This window comes from Equus asinus, chromosome 12, assembly GCF_041296235.1.
Source record: "Equus asinus isolate D_3611 breed Donkey chromosome 12, EquAss-T2T_v2, whole genome shotgun sequence".
NCBI classification, from domain to species: Eukaryota; Metazoa; Chordata; class Mammalia; order Perissodactyla; family Equidae; genus Equus; species Equus asinus.
This window is the reverse complement of record NC_091801.1, coordinates 51,613,255-51,636,685: the sequence shown is the minus strand read 5'-3', so window position 1 is coordinate 51,636,685 and position 23,431 is coordinate 51,613,255. Positions and strand designations below refer to the sequence as shown.

The 23,431-nt window shown below is 31.4% G+C and overlaps 1 protein-coding gene across 49 annotated transcripts in view; it reads right to left on the bottom strand.

Annotated features, from left to right (window-relative positions):
* Nucleotides 1-23,431, bottom strand: part of RIMS2 (regulating synaptic membrane exocytosis 2) — a 572,997-nt gene that overhangs the window by 182,743 nt on the left and 366,823 nt on the right. For 24 of the 49 annotated variants that reach the window (XM_044743842.2, XM_070481457.1, XM_044743829.2 and 21 more), the window contains 2 exons: nt 20,283-20,462; nt 19,271-19,380 (listed from right to left, as the gene is read on the bottom strand). In XM_044743842.2, the coding sequence (XP_044599777.1) occupies nt 19,271-19,380; nt 20,283-20,462 (290 nt within the window). Of the gene's footprint in view, nt 1-18,432; nt 18,466-19,270; nt 19,381-20,282; nt 20,463-23,431 lie in introns of all 49 variants that reach the window. The other 25 variants (XM_070481448.1, XM_070481450.1, XM_070481459.1 and 22 more) reach the window with 3 other exon arrangements.

Sequence of the window (23,431 nt, the reverse complement as noted above, 5' to 3'; positions counted from 1 at the left end):
AAAATATGAGATAAAATATGTTGTATAAAAATATGCTCTTTTCTCAAATACATTTCTAATTACTATAAGAACAGATAAACTCACAAAGTGAAAATTATAAAGTTTAATACATTAAAGTTTGTTTTCAATGTTTAATAACACTGCATTATTATAGAACTTAGTATTCTAGTCTAGAATCAGATTGTCCATTGAAAAAATAAACGACAGATTTTCCATGTTTATATATCCTTAATTTACATTAAGAATGTTTTGTTAATTTTATGGCTTAAACAAAATCTAATCCACATTTCACATGAGGAAGACATTTAGTGATTTACTCTAAACATTATCCATAAAACCTGGAGTTTAGAATCATTTGTAAGATTCTTATATTTTATGCTCACATCAAAGATATTAAGATATTAATGTGATAAATATCATTATATTTCCCAGGGATCTTCACCTATGCTGCAGTCAATTAAGTTAGAGACACTGAAAATAAATCATCCTTTTTGTTAATAATTCTCTCAGGACAGTCTAATTCAAGGATGTCAAGATTTTTCTTTTAAAAAAGCAGATACTAGCCCATAATACTTAAATTCAATCAAATATTTGTTAACTCATTTTATAGTCTATATAATTACATTTAGTCCTCCAGTTCTATAATCTTATACTTAAAATAAAAATTTCAAGCGATTTTTTTATTGCTAGTATATATCCTAAAAATGGCAAAATTCTTAGGTATTGTTCTTGTATAGACTTTTATAAAACAGCAATAGAAAAGGGTAACAATATATGCCATTGATACGTAGCCAACTCTGCATCTCAGGTGTGGGTTCAAGTCCTCACAAACTTTTTCTAATGCCACAAATTTACTGCAATAAACCTGATAAAGAGTGACTCAAAACATACCTTCTGTAAAATCCAGGCTCATAAACACGTTACTGAAATGTAATCAGTCCCACTTGATATCCTACTGTTTCCTCCTATTTTATCACTCCAAACTTCCAATAATTAAAAATATTCTCTACATATCCTACTTTTCTTTTAGAAATAAACATACAAAAATATTTATGGAACACTAAAATTTAACATAGTATTTATTGCCTTAGCATACTGCATACTTACTCATGAACTTTAAGGTTTGAATTTCCAGGAATTTCCTAGTATATAGGAAAATACACAATTGCCAAAACAGAAAAATCTATAAACATCCTAAACCATGATATTAAGGTACTCTAATTACCTTAATTTTCCTCTACTGCATACATAGTCTATATTCAACTAGAGAGTTTAAGCAATAAAAAATATATATACTATAAATGAAAATACACAAATCAATATTTAAAGGAGACCTTTAAAATTTTGTTCATGAGAATTTAAAATATTTTTTATCCAAACATTGGATTGTTTCTTGATTTTAATACACAATGTAATTTATTTACATAGATATATATGGCCACAAACATATTCATGTAATCAGACGATGGCAAACAAAACAAACAAATAAATAATAGTTTATGATCAAGGATAACCCACATTAGACAATATAGCAAAGAGAGATTTTTACAGCAATAATTTTTGCTATATAAATCATAATATAAAACTAAGTTTGTACTTTATTTTTTAAATCCCCTTAAATATATTAAGCTAATTATTATTTTCCAAATAAACTAAGTGATTTCTAATTAAAAATTTGAAAAAACATGTAAGATATTTTTCTTACAACTTTATGATTTATATTTAAATTCCCAATGTGAATTCCAGTTTATTAAATTTTCATTATGTAACTGTTTTACTAAAAGAGAATTCACAGATTAAGCCATTTGTGCTACAGCGTTTTTCCTTGCTCTCCAGACTTATGGAATGTAATACTTTTTCTCAAAACACCCTATTCTCCTTAATAGCACTCTATTTACCGTAATAGCACTTACTTAATCACAATTGTAATAATCTTTAGTACAATTATTTTCAATTTATGTATTTTTGCCAGAACTTAAGCTCGATGAGGGCAATTGCTGCATCTCTCTTGTTTACCCCAATAACTCAGTGCCAACCACAATGCCTGGTATACAAGATAGCAATGCACACTTGTTAAAAAATTAGTTTAATTTATACATTGATATATTTAAAAATATAAGTTTTAGAGCTCTAACATGAAACGAATCATCACATAAAAATACATTAACATTGTTACTATAGACACAGCCATGATAATATTATCAAAAACTCCATTTGCATTCTAAAATTTTGAATGAAATTTTCAATGTATTCTCATCTAATTACTGATTATTCAGCTGATTGATTATCTCCGCACTTTGCTTCTCTTCCTTTTACTCCTGGCTCAAGTTTTTGTCTTCTATTTAGTTAATCTTATCTCTCCACAACAGAGAAGAAAGAGAGAGGAAAACAAAATCACTTTATTTCAATTCATTAGGAGAATTAATGGCATGAAGAGACTATTGAATTCACATACTATGCTATCATTCCTTCTTGTTGCTGTTGGCAATATTTTTAGCTCCAAAAGTTGTAAATAAATTATTACCAATATATGGTTAACACCTTGATAGGATGTGCAATTAAAAATAAGGAATGGTCCACAAAGGCAAACTTTAAATAACATATTGAACTTTCTATAGTACTTTTTAGGGAAGCAAGTACCTCTCCATTAAGGTACTTTAATTTGGGTCAAAACAACCAAATATACAAATGATGATTTGTGCTTAAATTAGTCAATTTTTTTCCCTAAAGAAGTAATCTTAATAACAAAATATTTGTCCTTTTTTCCAAAATATGTAGAATTGTTTTCTAAATAAATCTTGAAATAAAGTGTCTACCACTCTAACCTAAATAGGCTCTACACACTAAAAAGTTTACATCCAAATGAGAAAAATGAGGTACAACAAGCACACACGTATTTAAAAAGCATGGAATGCAATGCTTATGGTCTCATGCTTTCAGTGGTTTTCCAAACCCTGACAAACCTGGCTCAGATTGGTGTTTCTTTTTCGGCAATGGTTTGTCATCACTTATTGTATCATTCAACTTTTTCTGCTGGTCTTCCCATGTAACTTCTAGTACAAACCAAAAAAAAAATCAGAGCTTTTTCAGAAACATCAGATAATTTGCATCCTAAGAACCTAAAAATACTTTAGGGATCTAATTCTTTTTAGAATTTTTCCCCTAAATTCTCCCATAAACTTCAGTAATAAGTAGTTAATGTTTTAAACATAGGAAAGTGACATTTGATTTTTTTATAGATTTCAAAATCCAAAGCATTAAAATTTACTTCCATTAAATGCCAAAATGGAGCCAAGGTATGAAGAAAATGATAATTAAAACGGTTTGACAAATAGTTTTTTTTCTTGGTTGATATTAAACAATATCGATTTATTTCAGAAATAAACACTTTGCTAAACATGATTTTATTGTGGTGAAATGTTTATATAGAATTAAAATGCAGAGATTTTCATATATATTAAAAGAAAATCCATAAATACATTGTAATATATAAGATAAAATGGCTATTTATTTTACTACCTAATTTAGTACTTCTATTAAATGACAGAAAAACTTATGTGCTATGGGATATTATTTCAATAAAAATTGTCAATAGTTTAGTATCATTGAATATGAGTTACCTGTCTTATCTAAGATTATTTAGAATTATTTGTAGTGTGGTATAATATTTATTCATTCAACAAATTCAGCACCTGCTGTAATCCAGGTATGTCTAGGCACTGGGGATATAACAGCAAACAAAACGGACAAAAATCCATCCTCTCACAAAGTTTATATTCTAGTGGGAGAAACAGATTACAACCAAGATAAATGTGTAAAATATTTGTGCCTTAGAAACTGATAAGTGCTAAGAAGATAAAATGAAGTAGGTAAGAAGTAAATGAAATGTCCAGGGTGTGATGAAAGTTTGAATAAGGTAGTCATGGAAACCCTCATTAAGAAGGTAAGTTTTGAGTAAAGAACTTAAAGAAGTAAGGGAGTTAGCCATATGGTTATTTTGAGAAAGGGCATTACAGGCAGAACAGCATGTGCAAATGTCCTGAGGTGGGAGCACATGTGACATGTTCTAGAAAAGCACGGAGGCCTCTGTGGCTGAAGCAGAGTGAACAAAGGGGAAAGTAGTAGAAAATGAGGTTAATGAAGTAACAGACTGAGAAATAGGGGGAGTACAGATCAAGTAGGGTCCTGTAGGTCATGTATCAAAAGATCCACTGTTCACCATTTAATCTTAATCTCATAGTAGCACTCATAAACACTTCAGTATATAAATGCCTTTCTTTTTATTCACGTTCCTAAAATTATACTATAAGTCAAGGAGACAGTTACTATCTACGTATATTTAATCTCCACTAAGTTTCACCATGCCATACACAATTCTCTAGTCCCTTATCCACCTTTGGCCATAAATAGTGGAATACTAACATATTTTATAATATTAAGATAAGCAAAACATAACCAGGAAGATGAAATGACTGTCAAGAATGGAAAAATATGTTATAATGCAACATCAAATACAGGTGATTTTGGATACACTACCATTTTTGGTTATTTATACTGCTAGAATTGACTGCATTAGGTGTAAGGGTTTTCTAGTTCCTAGACCTGAAATAAATGCTACTACTAATAAGACACTTTATCCTGATCCAACATAAATCAGCTACTGCAAGGAAACAAACTTCTTGCTTTGGGAGTATTAAAGTTATGCTGTGGTGTGTGGTTGACCCTCTGATTTTTTAATTGGCAAATAATCTGATAAAGATGCAATATAGGATTCCCAAATGGTAAACAGTCTGGATAAAGATGCTATATTTCAGTCAACTGCTAGTAGAAAGAGAAGTCTTTAAACTTTTAAAGAACATACAAATTTTCTCATAAATTCCAAGACTTGAGCCCTCTTTAGTTATAAGAATAAAGGAATCATTTGCTCCTTAGTCAAAGTTAATCTATAGGAACACAAAAAACAAGAGACTAATCTCCTCATGTTGGGGAGAATAATAAGCTCATTAATAATAAAGTATTTCTTGATTATGAATGACTTGCACTTTTGGCTATCTACCAATAAACAGTATGAAAGATTTTATAAGCATTACAGAGTTGTTCCTAAAATCAAATTTTCTAAAATCCTATACATTTGCCATTTTAAAAAGTTGTTTCACCTTTCACTATTTGATAAAGTTTGTGATGTTCCAAAAATAGAAGACATGGTACCTTTTGAAGTAAGATTGAGTGTGTAAAAGTAGAAATGACTTGTTTTGAAAACGTTCAGCCTATCCGTAAATTGGCAGAAAGCATCTTCTGAAGTGTGGAGGAAAAAACCTTAACACGCAACATGTTTGATTTTTAAACACTTTGAGTTGACATTTTAGTTGAAGATAAATTGTTTGTAGTCATTTGTCCTCTGTTGACAGAGTGAAATTAGCAAGTATTTGTTAAAAATGTATTATATGCCAGTAACAAAAAAAGTCCCATAACCATAAATTTATAAATACCAGCTAATACAACAATGAAATAAGACCTAGATCAAAGCTATCGATGGTTGATAAAAGAGATTAGATATGTTACCCAACTGAGCCAGGAATGGTAGCTTTTAAAAACATTTCTGCCACTATTTAGGTATATAACCTTAGGCAAGTTTAACCTTAGGCAACTAAGGCATATAAACTGAGGCCTCTAATTTGTTACATCTGAAGTGAGAAAGCCAGTCTTAAAAATTTCTAAGGTTATTTCTAGCTCTAAAATTACAGAGTTGCTCTTGTTTCTTATGAATGATTAGTCAGATTTTGTGGAACAGTACCTATACCAGAGACAATGAAATTAAGACACTGAGAATTTAGAAGATTTTTCAGAAGTTCCAAATGTGGCTATTATTAAAATCTATATTGAAACCAAAATGTCTATTTTAAAACAGAATTAAAGTCATAAAAAGAATGAAATTGACTACCGACTCATTAATTCATTTATCACCCAAAAGACAATGCTAAGAACTACTCATACCCAGCTCTCTTTGAATTCATAGGTCATATAATTAAAATGAACATTTAAAGTAATTAAAAGCAAACTGGTTTTATTTCAGGAAAATGTTCAAATTGTTTGAAAGTTGTTTTAGTCACAGTAAACAAAAATAGCAAAAATACTGCTAAGCATGAACACCTTAAAGACAGTCTTTGCTATTAAAGGACTATTGCAGTAATTTAAAACATGTCTTCTCAACGCGAAATAATAAAGATCTTAAAATGAAATTTAAGTACAAAGTCCTAGCCATAATATTGCATATCTACTACCAAAGAGTAAAAATTGAAAATCAGAGATATATAATTGGTAATTATTACTTTGAAAGAACATATGTCAAATTGCTCAGATACAAACTAGGAATCTATTCAGATATAGAAAAAAGTTTGTTATAGCAAGATAAATGTTTTGCACCAATAGTCTTATTTTTTAAAATTGCATCGAGCAAATATTCAGTTGTGAATTTACTTTGTAGACAGGAAAGCTTAAAGATTGAGTTAAATATGAGATAATTTGAAGAACGATTTTACTCATGAGGACTTAACTGAGGTGAGTTTTTAAAGAGATATTTAAGAAATCCACAGGTCTGCAAAAGAACTATATTCTAGCCGGTCTTCATTCACACCATGTAGCCAATCCTACATCAACACTACAAGAACACAAATGCCTATATTAGCAAGATCGTATTTGTATAATACTATACGTTTCCATGTGATTTCACATATAGCATCATATTTATATTTGATTCTACAAAAGACAGAAAGGACCTTCTTTCAGGTAGTTTTGACAAGTATTAAAACACAGAGCTGATTAACAAGGATAAGAACTGAATAGTTATCCTAGTTTATAAGCAATTTCACATGCATTACCTTATTTGATTCTCAAAGTAGCATATGTGGGAATGGAAGAAATATGCTAAGATTTCCTTTTCTCGGATGAAATAACTTGGGTTAAGGGCCTAGAGTCACACAGCTGGTACATAGTAAAGGCAGGCCGCAAGGCAGGGTTCCCAAATTTTGCCATTTCTCTGCCACCATGTCACCTTCATGAGATTACATTATTTTCAACAACAAACAGAAGATGGCTTTACGATTGTATTTAGGAAGTCAACAATGACAGGGCTTGAACGGTGGCTGAAGTTTGCAGCAAGGTATGAGGTGGAAGGGGTTCTTTCCTAAATCTGATCAGTCAATTGAGATTTTGGAAGTACAGAGGAAATAAAATGAGCAAAACGGGAAGAAAAGTAAAATGAGAAATGGCCTCTAGGAAGGAAAGGAAAGGTTAGTAAAAGATATTAGAAAATATTTTTTTACAAGTACCGAATTTCTACAACTACATCACCTAGGCTTGTGGATTTGACTGGAGAGGGAATTTTTTTTTTTTTTTTTTCAGGAAGGTTAGCCATGAGCTAACTTCTGTTGCCAATCCTCCTCTTTTTGCTGAGGAAACTGGCCCTGAGCTAACGTCCATGCCCATCTTCCTCTACTTTATATGTGGGACGTCTACCACAGCATGGCTGTCAAGCGGTGCCATGTCCGCACCTGGGATCCAAACCGGCAGACCCCAGGTCGCTGAAGCAGAACATGCGAACTTAATCGCTGCACCACCAGGCCGGCCCCTGGAAAGGGAAATTTTTAAATGCATTTATTTCTCTTCATTGCAGTCTCTGCTCTAGTTAGGGTGATCATATGGTGGACAAGCGAAATGCCCTGAATGGTCCTATGCCCTCAGTCTCGTCTCTTTCAAGCTCATCTTGCTCATTGTCACCGAGTTACTATTCCTTAATACAGATGTGATTGAATGCTCATCCTGTACAAAAACATATGATAAATTCCCTGCTATTTTAAAGTATCCCTGAATTTCCCCCCTATTAATTTTGGTCAAATAGTAATTCATCTAAGTTGGTAGGGAATGCTATATTTAGGAAATATTCACCAATGCCACTATAAAATTCATTCCTATCTAGATATTAATCAAATTTCGGAAACTAAGACATGAGCACTGGTACTCTCTTCACCTTAGAAGTATTCATGAGATTATAGACAGGCAGCAAAACAAAGCCTGTCCACACTGTCACCCTAAATGATATCCAATTCCTAGCATGCCTACAGACTGTCAAAATTATTTTATTATTTTTGGTTCCTTTGTAACCTCTTTTGGCTTTTTTCCTTCTTCTTCTTCCCGTCCTTTCTTCCTTACTTATAAGGTTACCTATATTTGAAATAAATAATGTGGCCAACTATACATTGAGAAGGCTCAAAGAAACAAAATATTTTTCCTTCCATCTCATTGCGTATCTTTAGAGACGTGACTTTTTAAGGCAGGCTGGTAGGATTTAGTCTATAACCCCGACAGTGAATGACTCACTAACAGCCGATGAGGAGGTAGTACCTCTTGTTTCCCAAAACAAACAAAATTAACAGACAACAATAACAACATAACAAATTGGAAACAAAACTATTTGAGACTTTAGACTATCAGCCACATCTCCAAAACACTGTTAAAAATCCTGATAGGATACTTTACTTTAGAGAAGAGGAAACCGAGGTCCAGTTAAAAGCCTTGCCAGAGGTCGTTTGCTTAGCATGGAATTTAAGACCCAAGTAGTGACTTCCAATGGCATTCTCTAATCACTATAGAACTTGAAAAGCCCCAGTGGTTTAAATAGTTTTCTGACTTAGAGAAACATATTCTAAGTATTTGCATATTGACTTCTACACATGGACTGAAACATGTACGAATGTATTATTAGCAATTTATGCAATAATTTATGCTGCAATCCAATCTGATTTATTTCCCCATAGTATTGTTTCTCATGCAAGCCATGTGATCAAGAACAGCATCAAGATTATTAATTTCCTAAAAACTACTAAACAATATGTATTGAATAATTGGTTCAGGGTGATGATCATAATCAGGTTTAATTTTACTTTAAATCTAAAGTTTTCAGATTGTGTGCTGAAAATACAAAATTATAGTAAGACCACTAAAAAATCACAGTAATAACAGCTAACACTTACATAGTACTTATTATGTGACAAGTATTGTTCTAAGCAATTTAAATATATCAAATTACATAAGAAAGTAAATTTATAGTCTGTCTACATAGCAAGCAATAGTTTTTAGAGTATACCTGGGGCTAGTTCAAAGCAGAGTTTGCCGTTATCACCCTTCCAAGGTATCAAGTGCTCTACCGCATCTCTCAGCATCTCTCTCCCCACACCTGACTTTCTCCACTCACAGGCTCTAACTTCCTTCCCATGACGATGTGTATGTGATAAATAGCTTGGGTCAGTACCCTGAGGAATATTTACATTTTCCAGTGTTCTGGAAAGCCTAAAGTCTTTATATTATTAAAATAACTAAGCCATTAGAGAATATCATAATACGACATAATATGACAAGTAGTGGGAGAAATATTTGGGGTTGAAAATCTACTCAGAACCCCTCAAAACTTACCTCTTCTTTATATGTTTCACAACCTTAAGACCCTTTATGTAGTGACATGATATAAAATAATTTTACCAGCTATGTTTTATTTGATGTTATCATTCTATTATTATTTTTTTTCTTGGGAGCTTCCTCAAAGTGAGGAATATATCTTACTCATCGTTGCATCCTCCATGACCACCAGTACAACACACTGAAAATAGCAGATATTGGTTGAATTGAACTAAACCATTAGGTAATATCTAAAATAAAATAAATAGTTGAAACTCATGCACGGAGAATGCCATTTATCTGAAGAGATGTAGTATATTAATGCATGAGATTGGAAGCCAAGACTAGAGATCTGCTACTACGTGCATTGAAAAAAGCTAATTATCCTCTAGAATTCTGCTCCTTTATCAGTAAAGGAAAGCAGTTTTATTAAAAGATTTATAATGTTCCTTCCAAATCTGAAAGTCTTGATTCTAAATCTAGGAGCAAAGCCACAGAACATGAATAGATACCTTGGTAAACTACAGGCCGATGTCTTGGGGCCAGATGGCTCCACACAGCCAATTGACAGATTTAGATTTAGAAGACAAAGACTGAACATAAAGTTTCCCACACATCCTTCATATATTCTCTTTGCCTCACCTCTCCCCTCAACTGTAGATTTTTATTTCTTTTCTTCCTTTTTCAGCCAAACTCCTTCAAAGTGTCTATATTCACTGCCTCCATTTCTCTCCTCTTTCAAATCACTCTAATCAGCCTTTTACCCCCTTTACTCCACCAAAACTGCTCTTAATGAAGGTTAACATAATGACTTCCTACTTGCTAAATCTAGTGATCATTTCACACTCCTGATAATTCTCTCCTGCTTCAAGTATTTGCTTTTCTTCTATTCAAAGACACTATACTGCATGCTTTCCCTCCTCTCTCTCCTCCTGCTATCTCAGTCTCTTGCTACTTCATCTTCTCAACTTCTAAATATTAGACTAGTTCAATTCACAGTCCTTAGACCTTGTCTTCTAGCTATCTACACTTGTTCTCTTGGTGATCTCAACCAGTCTCATGTTTTTAAATCTCTTTCTTGTTTTTTTTCTTGGTGAGGCAGATTGGCCCTGAGCTAACATCTGTTGCCAATCTTCCTCTTTTTGCTTGAAGGAGACTGTCACTGAGCTAACATCTGTGCCAATGATCCTCTATTTTTTGTATGTGGTATGCCACCACAGCATGGTTTGATGGGTAGTGTATAGGTCCACACTCAAAATATGAACCCACGAACCCTGGGCTGCTGAAGCAGACCACCCAGACTTAACCACTATGTCACCAGGCCAGCCCCATTAAATCTCTCTCTTTATAAGGATGACTCCCAAACTTATATCTACAGTCCAAATGTCTAATCCGAAATCCAGATCATATTTCAAACTGCCTATTTGACATCTTATCTTAGAATTCTAATAGTATCTCTAGCTTATCATATCCAAAATTGAGCAATGATATTCCTACAAATCTATTCTTCTCAAGTTTTTCCCTATATCAGTTACTAGAAATTCCATATTTTTCCAGTTACTCAGGCCAAAAACTTGGATGTCATCCTAGAATCTCTCTCTTTCTCCTTGTCAAGTAATTCTGTTGGCTCTATCTTTAATACCTATCCAGAATCCAACTACTTCTAACACTGTGGTCTAAGCCACTATCATCTCTTTCCTGGTTTATTGCAAAAGCCTCCTAACAGTTCTCCTTTTCCAATCATAATTCTTTCAGGCTAGTCTCAACACAGCAATTAAACTGATCTTATTACAAAAGAAATGGTATTGTCACTTTAATCAAAATCTTCCCACTAAACTCAGTGAAAAACAAATTCCTAACATTGCTCTCTATAGATCATATATGAGTCACCCTCAGTCCCTTTCTCCCCCTTGCTCACTCTGTCACACTCAACAAGTCAAGCTTGCTCCCATTACAGAGCCATCACACTTGCTGTTCCCTCTGTCAGAACCATTCTTCTTTCCCAGACCTTCATGTGGTAATTCTGTCACTTTATTCAGGTCTCTGCTCAAATATTACCTAGGTGGGACTACTTCTCAGAACACATTATCAAAATCATTTACCCTACTCTCTTTGCACTTGTCTGAAATTACATGATATGTTCTTTTATTTATCATTTGCTTCCCTCAATAAATGTAAAGATTATGAAGGCAGGGACCTTGGTTGACATGTATACTAGTATATCTGCAGTACCCAGAACAGAGACTGGAACATAGTAGGTATTCAAAAATTATTGATAAAAAGAATGAATAAATAAATGAAAATATATATATAAGTAGCTGGAAACTCATCAATTATGCTGTTCTTTGAGTTTTCATTTATAGTGCTATGCTATGGAATAAGTACAGTCTCATTTTAGCTCATTAGAGGTATAAAGAACCAATGTATTAAAAGGGCTTGGCCTTAGGTTAACAGTCATTTGAGAACTCAGAAACCAGTTCCATGTACTAAAGAATTTGACCTTAATGCAAAGTTAATGGAGAAGCTCTGCCTGACTGATCACATATCTCACTAATTGAAGGGCAATGTACACTATGTCTATTCCAAAATGATATGTGGGCACTTCACAGTAAGATGTAGAATAAAGCTATCTTCATTATTTCCTCCCTTTGCATTTTAAATCAGCAGAGAGGTTGTTGATAAGTCTACCACTCAACTCAATTCTTGGGCAATTTCTAACACATGGTTACAGATGGAATTCAGAGTTAGCTTTTCTTTTCACTCTGAATATGTCAGAGTACATATACTCTTTTGTCTCTCCCAAAACAAAACAGCAGAAGGAAATATTAGATACCTAGACCTTAATCACACGTAGACCACCAAAAGATTAAACTAAATAAAAACAAGAGTTAGCATATGTAAAACATACAGAGTTCTCATCTTTCCAATTTTTATTCACTAACTTCTTCGTAGGTCCAACTATATCATATGCAGGATTGGTCTACATTACAATAGTGATGTTTTTCAGTGGAGAAGATGTTTATGTAAATGATAAAAAATAAATTAACAATGAGTGTGAGTGAGGTCCCAATGATCATTGTGAGTAGAACCTTTTTTTGCAAGATCAAAGGAAATGAGAAAGCAGACAAGTCTAGAGGTGAAAGATTTAATAGTATGCAGGGCCATCTAGAGATGAGGAAACTAAAAAAGCCTGCTGAGAGTACTTAGTTAAAATTTTTAGCTTAGTGACTTCATGTGAAGCAGATACTATCCTGATACTTTTAAATACAAAATGGTACTAATTGTTCTTAAAACTTGCTGCACTCTAATAATTGACTGAACATTTAAGAAGATATATTTACTCTTTCAGATCACTGACATAAGTGTAAGTACATATGAACATATCCCTTCATAGGTAACAAGCAAAAAACATGCAGGTCAAGAAATAGATAAAAATGACAAATATGTAAATAAACATTGAGAGTTCATTTAAATTTTTCTTGTTTTATGGAGACTATTCTATTTTACAATATTTGACTTAGTTTTATTTATTTTGTTACATTATTTTCACTTTTTTATAATATCCTAGCATATTTTAAGAATTTTATATGCGGACAGTTGTTAATGAATAATTAAACATTCACAGTAAGAAAAAAACATAAAATTATTTTAGTGCTAATTAGATCTTACATGTAACATCGTAGACATTATTTATAAAAGATGGAGACAGGAAAAGAAAGAATACATTCAAGACTAAAGGACATTTCAACTAAATTACTGAGGCATAAAACTATTCATTTCTTAATTTGGCCCAATTACAAGGGATAACTGTTATGATATAGAGAAATTTTATAATGTTGATTTTTTTATTTAAGTATTTTTAAATGCTGACATTCTAAATCACTATGTGTAGCTATATGTATTTGATTATCAATTACTACAAAACATATATATATACAGTCCAACTGTTCTTGGCAGAACTTACTTGTGATGTGTTACAGAATTAAGTCACTAATAATTATAGAAAAACTAATCTAAGTATTCAAAATCAAGCATCTTTTTTAGCCGCTTAGGCAATATATTAATTCATATGTATAGAAGTGTGAAAAATCTACAAATATTATAAATGTTTGTTTAGTATTGTTGAACTGATAATTCAGTTCATTTCATTTACTACTTTAAAATTCTGCTTTAAAATATTTTTAAATAGTTCAATTTTAAAACAATTTCTGGATTGACAAATATCTATGTTGTGTGTTTTCTAAATGCATGATAACATGACAATCACCATTTTCCTCATGTTATCATGCATTACTGCTTAACATGACCAAAAAGCAAAACTTATCATTTTAATGCCATGCATTTCAGCAGAATGGAATTGTATCAAGATCCAACAATAAGGTAAGTATTTTAAAGATGAATTTCATATTCAGAAATATATTTTTAAAAAAGAAGATTTCAAATATTGGATAACTTAAATTGGGACTAATACTTGTATTTATGCCTATTTAATTTAAGAAGCCATATTCACACACATCACAAATGTCAATACTAGATGTCTAATACATAGAAAGGCACTATTAACTTCACATTAGACTTGCCTTTTTTCCCATTATTAGGTGGGTTGGGTGTTTCTCCCTCATAGTCTTTGCAACATTGAAAACAGACAATAGTGATTAATAACTAAGGTCATTAACAACCCAAATAAAAACCAAGCACACCACAAAAGATGACATCACACATTGGGGAAACAAATCCATGCACTAAACATGACACCTCACATTAATGAACACAAGAAGAGTAAAGTATATCCTTCCTATCCTATACGAGAAGTAATAAAAACAAAAATAAAATGAGGATTAATGAATATAAAAGGAGTCATTTTATAATAGAAAAATTATATTTGTGGGTTTTATTCACTAATTAAGTTAATTTTGAGAATAAAGCATAGGCGACAAACTGGTTCAACTAATGAGCTTCTTTGTCTTAATGAAGTTAAAAATAAATAAAAGTGTTATTAACTATAGCTGAAGTCCCCAAACAAATGATATCCTAAGAAATGACTACTGTGGAAGCCAATTCATGAAGTGTGAAAGCCTTTAAGTATTCGTATAGACTAGTATAAGATATATAGGAATGGACAAATAGGAAAACATTAACTGTACAGCTAAATTAAAATGAAATTCATTCTTATAGTATTTCATAAAAGAGTTATTCCTATAGCATTTCAGGAAAATGGAAGATGCGTGACATTCTAGTAGTTAGTATACTAGATATTCAGAACAGAGATAGTTATACATTTCTATAAATATGTATCTAAACTTGCCTTTATTTTCATTACCAGATGTACTCTGATGATTTTCCTCATCTTTTTGACATTAAAAATAGTTATTGAAAATTCAGAGTCTTCTATCTTAAATTACAAACTGAGAGAATGCATTCATGAAAATACATCTCATGCACAATATACACAATGGCATTGCTTTCACAGTGGTAAAGGAGAGAACAAAAGGCGCATAAAGTACGGCCTACTATTCATGAATAAAAAAAGGTGATGAGTTAAACATGATAAAATTAGATCTAAAGTTATTCTGCACTGTTTAAAGAAATTTAAATTTTTAAAAAACCAACAGCTTTAATAAGATGAAGCTTCAATTCTCAGTTTTAAGTGAAAATTTGATAAAGGAAGTGTATAAATATATTTACTGATTATATACTATTTTAAGTTTTAAAATCCTTTCCTAAATATTCTGACAAAGGAAGTAGCAAATATTATGATACATAAACACAATAGGGACTTTAAAAACACCAAAATGAAGGACCTCCATAGCATTTAGAAGGAGGACTCTGTGGGGAGAAATTATGATTGTGAATAAATATTAGAACGATATTGAGCTGGGATGAAGAAGAGGAAATTACAGTTAAATGTTATTTTAGGAAAATAATTTTATGGATAAAATGATAGTCTCTGAAAGTTTAAAGAACCAAAACTTTGGAATTTATATTCAGCTCTATATTTACTTGTAATTTCCCTCTACAAAATCAAAATTCTTGAGAGAAGAGGCTAGGACTTCAACATACCTTTTCAGGTAACACATGGTAAAATATAGTGTTTTAGTAGGTACTCAATAAACATTTTTGAATAAATAAACTGAATGTAAAGTATAAATCTTGGACAGAGGAACTGTCTATAATTTTAGTCTAATTTAAACATTAAGGAAAATGTTCAAGGTAAATTAAATAATCTGATAAGTTACCTAAATAGCTTATGTAATATCTCTCCATTAATAAAACTAGGTAATTTATTTTAAAATTAGTACTGAAAAACAATCTGTTCTTTATTGTGCATTTATAAATTGGAGCCCAAAGTCCTACATAAAATTGAAAAGTAATACTTCTACAACATTCAATTATTTATTTTAGACACACAGACCTGCCTTGACCTCTTCACCCTGCTTTTCTCCCCCCTGCTCTTCCACATGCCCAGTTTCTTCATTGACGTCTGTATTTGCACAAGTAAAAGTAAAGAAAAAGATAAGACCAGATATGTATATTTGTTACTCTTAAGTGAAACAAAACAAAAAATTTCAAATTAGTCATGATATAGTGAGTGATTATAAGGAGACTAATAGATTATTTTTAATGAGTTTCTGACATGTTATGGAAGCAAATGAGTATACTGTTGATAAATTATCACATTGTCTCCTTTTATGACAGCTTCAACTTGTAAAAGAAATCGTAGCCCCTAAAATATTGCGAAATGTGATAACTGTGTAAAGGAGGCAAAATACTTTGTCTATAAACTTGTATATTCTTAGAAAATAATATTATATAAATTTTCTCCTAGAGAAACAAAAAATAATATTATAATCCCTTTTATTTTTACAAAATGCCAGTGCATCAAAGTTGGAGAAAATAAATAATAATAATCATGCCTCACAGCTGTTTAGTACATTGCATCTTCGTTATATTGCTCCTATGTTCTCTGGTTCTGAGATAGAAGATGACTAATACTGTACCGTTATCAAGACCATCATATATAAGGCTTTAAATTAATTTAATTAGACTAAAATATAACCAAAATCAAAAGGAATTAAATTAGGACTTGCACATTTTTTAGCTGTTGAACAAGATCAGAAAATAAACATGTCATAACTTTGATTCTAAAGTAATGCCATTCAATTACAACTTCTGACAAATTTTTAGGAGATAATCCAAACAATTTGATTTAGATCATCAGTTTTGGGTTATGTACCTTTAACTTCAGTTAGAAGTTGATTTCTAAAAGAGATATTATAAATTTCCTTTAAATCTAAAGAGAATTACACAACCATGCATCTACTGAAGTCTTCATATCAACATTTATGAAAACACCCTTAAAAACCATCCATACTTTTAAGCAAAACAAAACAAACAAAAACCAAAAAATCCTTTTATTTCATACTGGAAAGGATAAGGCAGGTTTTGGCTTTCCTCTTTTTCATTTATAGAAATGGAAAAGTCACAATTGGGGACATTAAAGGAAACCTGTGGTTTTAATAGATTCTACAGGGCAAAAAACAGATAGTATATAGAATGTTTGTTGACAAGCCCATTAAAAACTTTCTCAACCCTGACTTTCTTATCAGCTCTGTGTGGGTTTTCTGGTATATTTATTATTACAAAGAATGGAGCTACTCATGTCTCAATAGACTATTGTTATAAAAGATTAAATTTGAATTTTTTTAAAAATTGTGACAAACTACATTTCTGACTTATGCCAACAAATGATGTCAAAACTCTATCTTTAAAAATCTTGGGGAGACAAAAAATTGTATACATACTACAGAACTTTTCTAATGAAAAGTACTTTTAAAATTATATATCCCCATTCTTACGCAAATAACAGAACTATAGAAATGCTGCTGAAATCTTTTTATCAGGCAGCAGAATAGACCATTAGTCACAAGACTTCTAAGTTGTTTAAAATCATGGTACATAGCAAATAGAAAGGACCACAAGATAGAAGTTAATAAATCATTCAACCACAACCGACATGAAGACAACTTGTTCCAAGTTATGTAAGGCAATGAAAGTATTGCTGCCCAAATACAATCCACTTAGAAATTTGTTACAAATAGGTTATAGAAATATGGATTTTAATGTAAACATATGTAGAAAGACAAGATTATTTTAGCGGTACTTTATATGCTATTTGAAGTAGCTTTTCAGTTTTTAAATAAATATTTCATGCATTCATTCAATAAATGTTTATTGAGGGCCCATAATGTGCCAAGCATTATTTTATATGCTGGAGATTTATCAGGAAAAGAAATAAAAACAGTTAATAAAGTTACAAAGTCAATTTAAGAATTCCATAATTAACAGAGGAATTTTTATTGTCCTAGAAAAGGTATGATGCTCCATATATCATGCCAATATTTTCTCTTGAGCCAAAATGTAGTCTTGATAATAAAAGTGTACATATTTAACAGTAGTCTTGCTACAATGTGAAAAATGATGTAGGAAGGAAATACAAACCACAATCACTATCTAATTCAACAACTTTCTTTTCTAGAAAGCCAAATTTAATAATTAAAAGATCATCATAAATACAAAATGAAATATATGATGATAATTACAACTAGACTAGGTGTACATCCTCAATGACATAAACACAGACTGCAATTGATATCTTTGGTTAAAGTCTGGTACAAAACATAGAATTCTGCTTAAAAGGAAAATTAAATTTTTTAAAAAGAGGAAATTTTATCTTGTCATTTAAAAGAAGTTAAACTCTTTGCATTCTTACTTGACTAAATCAAAGAAATTTAACTTCTTGGTAAAATTTCCAAGTAAAACAAAAGTTGAATACTTTACCAGAAATCATAAAACAAAATAATTCTACTGTATATAAAAGTCTATACAATGGAGGGACATCAATTGCAGTTGGGTTTATTTTTGCTTACATAGCCCCCCAAAAAAGGCTACCAGCACAAAACAAACCCTCCTTTATGTACAGACCTTCATAAGGTTCTATCTCCTTGACTCCATTGTCTAGGAAAAACAAAATAAAAACAGAACAAAAAAGGGAACCAAAGCACAGGGGTTAAAAACAACAGAAATTTCCAAAGGTACAAAATGTATCATCTATTAAAGAAAAGTTAAATGATGACTTAAATATATATATATATTTGGCAAAGCATATCCAGTTACCAAATAAAGGGACCATTTAAAAAAGGATGTTAAAAATCATTATATTCTATCATCCATGCTTTTAGAGGTCCTTTATCCAAGAAATTATAGATGTTTGGGGAATATGTTCATCTGTGTGTAAGCAAATAGTGCTTCTTATGCAAAAATTTGAAAGTATTAAAAATATCAGTACAACATGCATCTTTCTTTGGATATTCATGATTACCTTTTCTGGTACTCCAGTTTTGAGAAGGATCATCATTGTTGTGCATCAGCTAACCAGTCCTTTGCAGTGTGTGAAAATTGATTTGGCTAGTTACTAATAAACTTTATGTAACTATCAACAATTACATAAACTTAGTTGTAGCAAAGAAATATGATCCAACTGCTTATTTAATAGGATTGTTTGCTTTTTAAAATGCATTTATTTAAATTTGAAAAATGTGCAAAAGCAATAATAGGTCATTTTACCAACAAATATTACTAATTTTAAATGCAAAGTATATAATATTTATACATATATTTATAAATATAACTACCAGGAAATGCAACTAAGGCATTCAATTAACAAAAGAAGAAAACTAACACAAAGGTAGTAAAAAGAATCTTGATTCACCTTAGCCTCCATGTGTATTTCCTATATGACATAATTAGAAATAAAACTTACTTCTCTCCAATGTTCCCTTTGGTGGAAGTTGTGGAAGTTGTCGGCCCCTTCGTCCTGCCACTGGAGTACTTGATGGGCTTGTTTGGACAGACCCAGTACGAGGATGAGACCTATAACACAGACCATTAATATGCATTTTCAATAGAATGAGTTAAATGCTTTTAATACATTTGGTTCATATGATAGCTGCATAAGTTCAATTTTAAGAGAAGTTTAGCTGCTGATTAAAAGGTTAGGAAAGTAGGACAAAATATGGACATTTGAATGATTAAATAGCAAAAGATGTTTATATTTTTGTGTAATATGCATACATACACAGATACATGCACACAAAATTCTACAGTAAAAATCCATGGAATTATTAATGTAAATTAGTATTCTATCCACATGAAAGAAAGAGGAGAATTCTGCAGCTCAAAAAATAAAAGGTAATGCTTTACATTTCTTTCTACCAGATTTCAAACTCTTAGTACTAACCTCCCTCCCTTGATCCAAAGAGATTTTTACTCAGGCTTATAGTAGATATCCCTCTATCAGAAAATATCTCATGAAACTACAAATAAGACCCTAAACAATTAAAAATTCAGGTAAAGAAGATATTGGTTAATACATGATTTAGTATTGATAGAAAGAAACTAAAAATCTAGTTTTATTTATTGTCAATATGATGATTATTCCAAAAGTGATGTCTAATGGACACAAACAATTTCTCATTCTGTAGGAGAAGAACATGATAGTTATGAGGTGTATTATGTGGGGATTTACCCAGACTCCTGATAAATGAGAAATCACAAAACAAATGCAGTCAGGACAGTTAATAAACAAATTACAATGGTAGCCACACACTATTATATCTGCTGAATATAAATAGTGTGTTTACACTGAAAAGGTTAGTATTGATTGTTATTAGTGATCAGCCAAGGATGATAGAAGAGACCATTTAGCTGCTGGGAAAATAAAATGATGTGCTGGTGGGGCAAAGGGGAAGTTAGTCTGATTGATTATCTTTCACCTCGATAAGGCAGGTGAAGGAGGGGCAGATCTTCCAGTCATTAATGAAGGCATCGACCTCATGAGGTTTGTATCAGGACGTTCAGTGGATCTGGAGCGGGTGGTGGTCCGCTCTAGGAGAGGCCGTTGTTCTGTTGATCTGGATCTGTGATATGGCTGTCTATCTGCTGCTTCACAATCCCTGAAACGTTAGTCAAAAAGCAGCTCAGTTGATCTTTAGTGCCCTTCTACTATTTGGTTATGATGCATCAAACTGATTTTGAAAAAGGTAATTGTTTAAAATTATTGAGTATGTAAAAAAATTTCTCTTCCCCAACATATCACGAACAAATTCTCACTGAACTTCTTAAGAATTTCTGACTCCTAATCTGCCTTTAACAGCAATTCCCAGTGAAGATAAAAGGAGTTGCTCAGTTATAATCAATGACAAACAAAACTTGTCTGCTTTTAAAACTGAATTGCCTAAATGGAACATGTGAAATATGTGAAGTATTCTATTTTAAAAGAATTCAATGACTTCTCCTAACATTTTCAAAAGAGTGAAGAAAAGCATATAAACACTAATTCTCAAGCCCCTAAGGCTATTTATTAGTATACCAACTAAGATATAAAAAGGCTTTTGGCACAATCATAGTATACTAATACAGACGAACATTCAAACAGAAGAATCAAAGTATTATAAGAAAAAGTACAACTTTGCAGCCTGTAGCCATACTTAAACATGGTCCACAAGAAAATCACCACATCGTCAGCCAATCTATGCCATCTCTCTCTGTGCACTTTAGCAATGTCAACCAGTACAACTCAGAATAGGTATTAATTTATTGAAATAAAAATGGTTGTGAAACAATGTGATTTCTTTGACCACAAATAAATCAAATATCAAAACCTAATCCTTGTTGAAAGAAGTATACTTAAATTTAAATAACCTATTATCATTTATTTTTGTATCCCTGGAGTTTAGCATAATCTTTTTATGACTAACATGTAATCAATAAATATTTTCTAACTCCAGCCCCACTATCTGTGATACAACCCTAAAAACTCTAGCTTTGGCTCTGGAACTCCAAAGTAATGCATACTCCAAGTATACTTCAAATTAAACTATTACCCCCTCACCTAGTTGTAACCATAAAAATGGAAATGCTTCTATTATTATAGGTAGTAAAGAAAGCATTAGTCTCCCTCAAGACGAATGTATCAAAGACCTCCACTTTACCTATAAATTTTCTCAATCCTATTTTTGGTAATTAAAAATACAAGCAATTAAAGAAAAGTAGGAATATAAAGGACATAACTTCTCAAATATAATTAATTATATGGCATACAATTTCGGACCGGTAGACGTTAGATTAGATGACTTTAGGAAGTAAATACTGGGTTTATTCTACAACATGTCTTGTGATTATCTTACACTTTAAATTCATAGGGTAACATATAAGTCAAACAATTTTAAAATATTTTTAAGTCCATGTACCATAATATGGTTGAATTCCTAAGAAAAGTTTAGAATTTTTATATGTGTACCCAGAATATGTCAAAAAAGCTGAGATTAAATGTAAATACATATACAATATTCAATTACCTGTCAAAGAGAAAAATTAAAAAGACAACTTGATAGTGTAAAAAATCATTATTCTATTTTTGCCCCTGAAAAACTATTTTAGAGAGAACACTTCTCTTTAGAAATAAATATGTTCAATAGTTTGTTAAATGTTTTTGGTGTACATATCTTTGAATATCTTCATCACAATAGATAATCAGAATCAAAGGGATATATATATATATATATCTTAGATTCCTTAAAGCCTATTTTTGGAGAGTACCAATCTCTACATTACTTTCAGACTTACTATTATCTTAAGTTAATAATACACATATCTCATTATGCAACATGTGGTAACAAAACCTTGTGGAGTATCTCTGACTTCCCCAACAGAAAATTAGGCTAATATTTTATTTACTTATGCAAAATTTGATTTATTCTTATTCCACCCAGCAATTTTTCCAAGTGGAAAGTGAAATGTTAGGATATACACTTTCACTTCTTTGATACTACATTTTTAATAATTGAAACGTACAATTGTGAGTGAAATCCAGAGAATTATTTCAAATGTCTTGCTATGTTCTAGGTCCTTAAAAGAATACTATTATTTATAAAGCAAACAAGGTCACTCCTGAGGAAATATTCCTTAAAAAAAAAAATCATTTTAGTGAAAAAGTTGTTTAAAGACTATAGTCAATGTTCTAAATTTTACTTATATTTTAATCTCCATATTCACAAATAATACAAATTATATGATTTCCAGAGTGTGAAATGAAAATCAGTTAATAAGTTAAACATAAGAAGAACCACAGTAGAAGGTAGAATTTCCTGAAATGCTCCACCACAGTTAAGGTGAATGGAAAGCTACCATATGTTAAATTTGGATAACACAACAGAAGGTCAAACTAGGCTCCTGCTCCCACAATTGGGTAAGAATAGGTCTTACTAGGTAAGAACTAAGATTATTGATGAGAAAATTGAAAGCAGCAATGCCTACGTCTCATATATAGTACCCAGTCTCACAGCAGGTTCTTTAAGGGATTGAGATATAAAACTTGACAATTTCTGCCTAAATTCTTGGTGAATTTTAATTTTAAGATATGAACTTCCAAATTAATTTTGAATAGTAGCAACTGAGACCTGGGAAATAACAGATAACCAAGGCATAAAATATTTTAGTGGAGTTCTTAACTTGGGGTCTGTATTTCAATATGAGCAGTTTCCTTTGTAACCCTACTTACTTACTTTATTTTTCTTCATACATTTTAAAACACTATTCTAAAGAAAGCGGCCATGAGTTTTACATGACTGCCAAAGGGCAAGCCATATAAAAGTTTAGGAACCACCCACGTGTAAATTTAAATCTTTCTTAGGTAAATAATTTGGTTATCTTTTAAAAAATGATTTAATATCTGTCATCGTTCTATTTTTTTAATAAATAGTTTATATTTTCTAATATGTGTTTAAAATAGTTCAGTTTTTGTAATTGCCATTTACCTGGATAGATATAGATTACCGCTCTGCATGATTTAATGGCCTCTATTTTAAACTGTAAGAATTTGCAGAGGATATATTTTAACAGCCCCTCCACAAATACAGCTAAT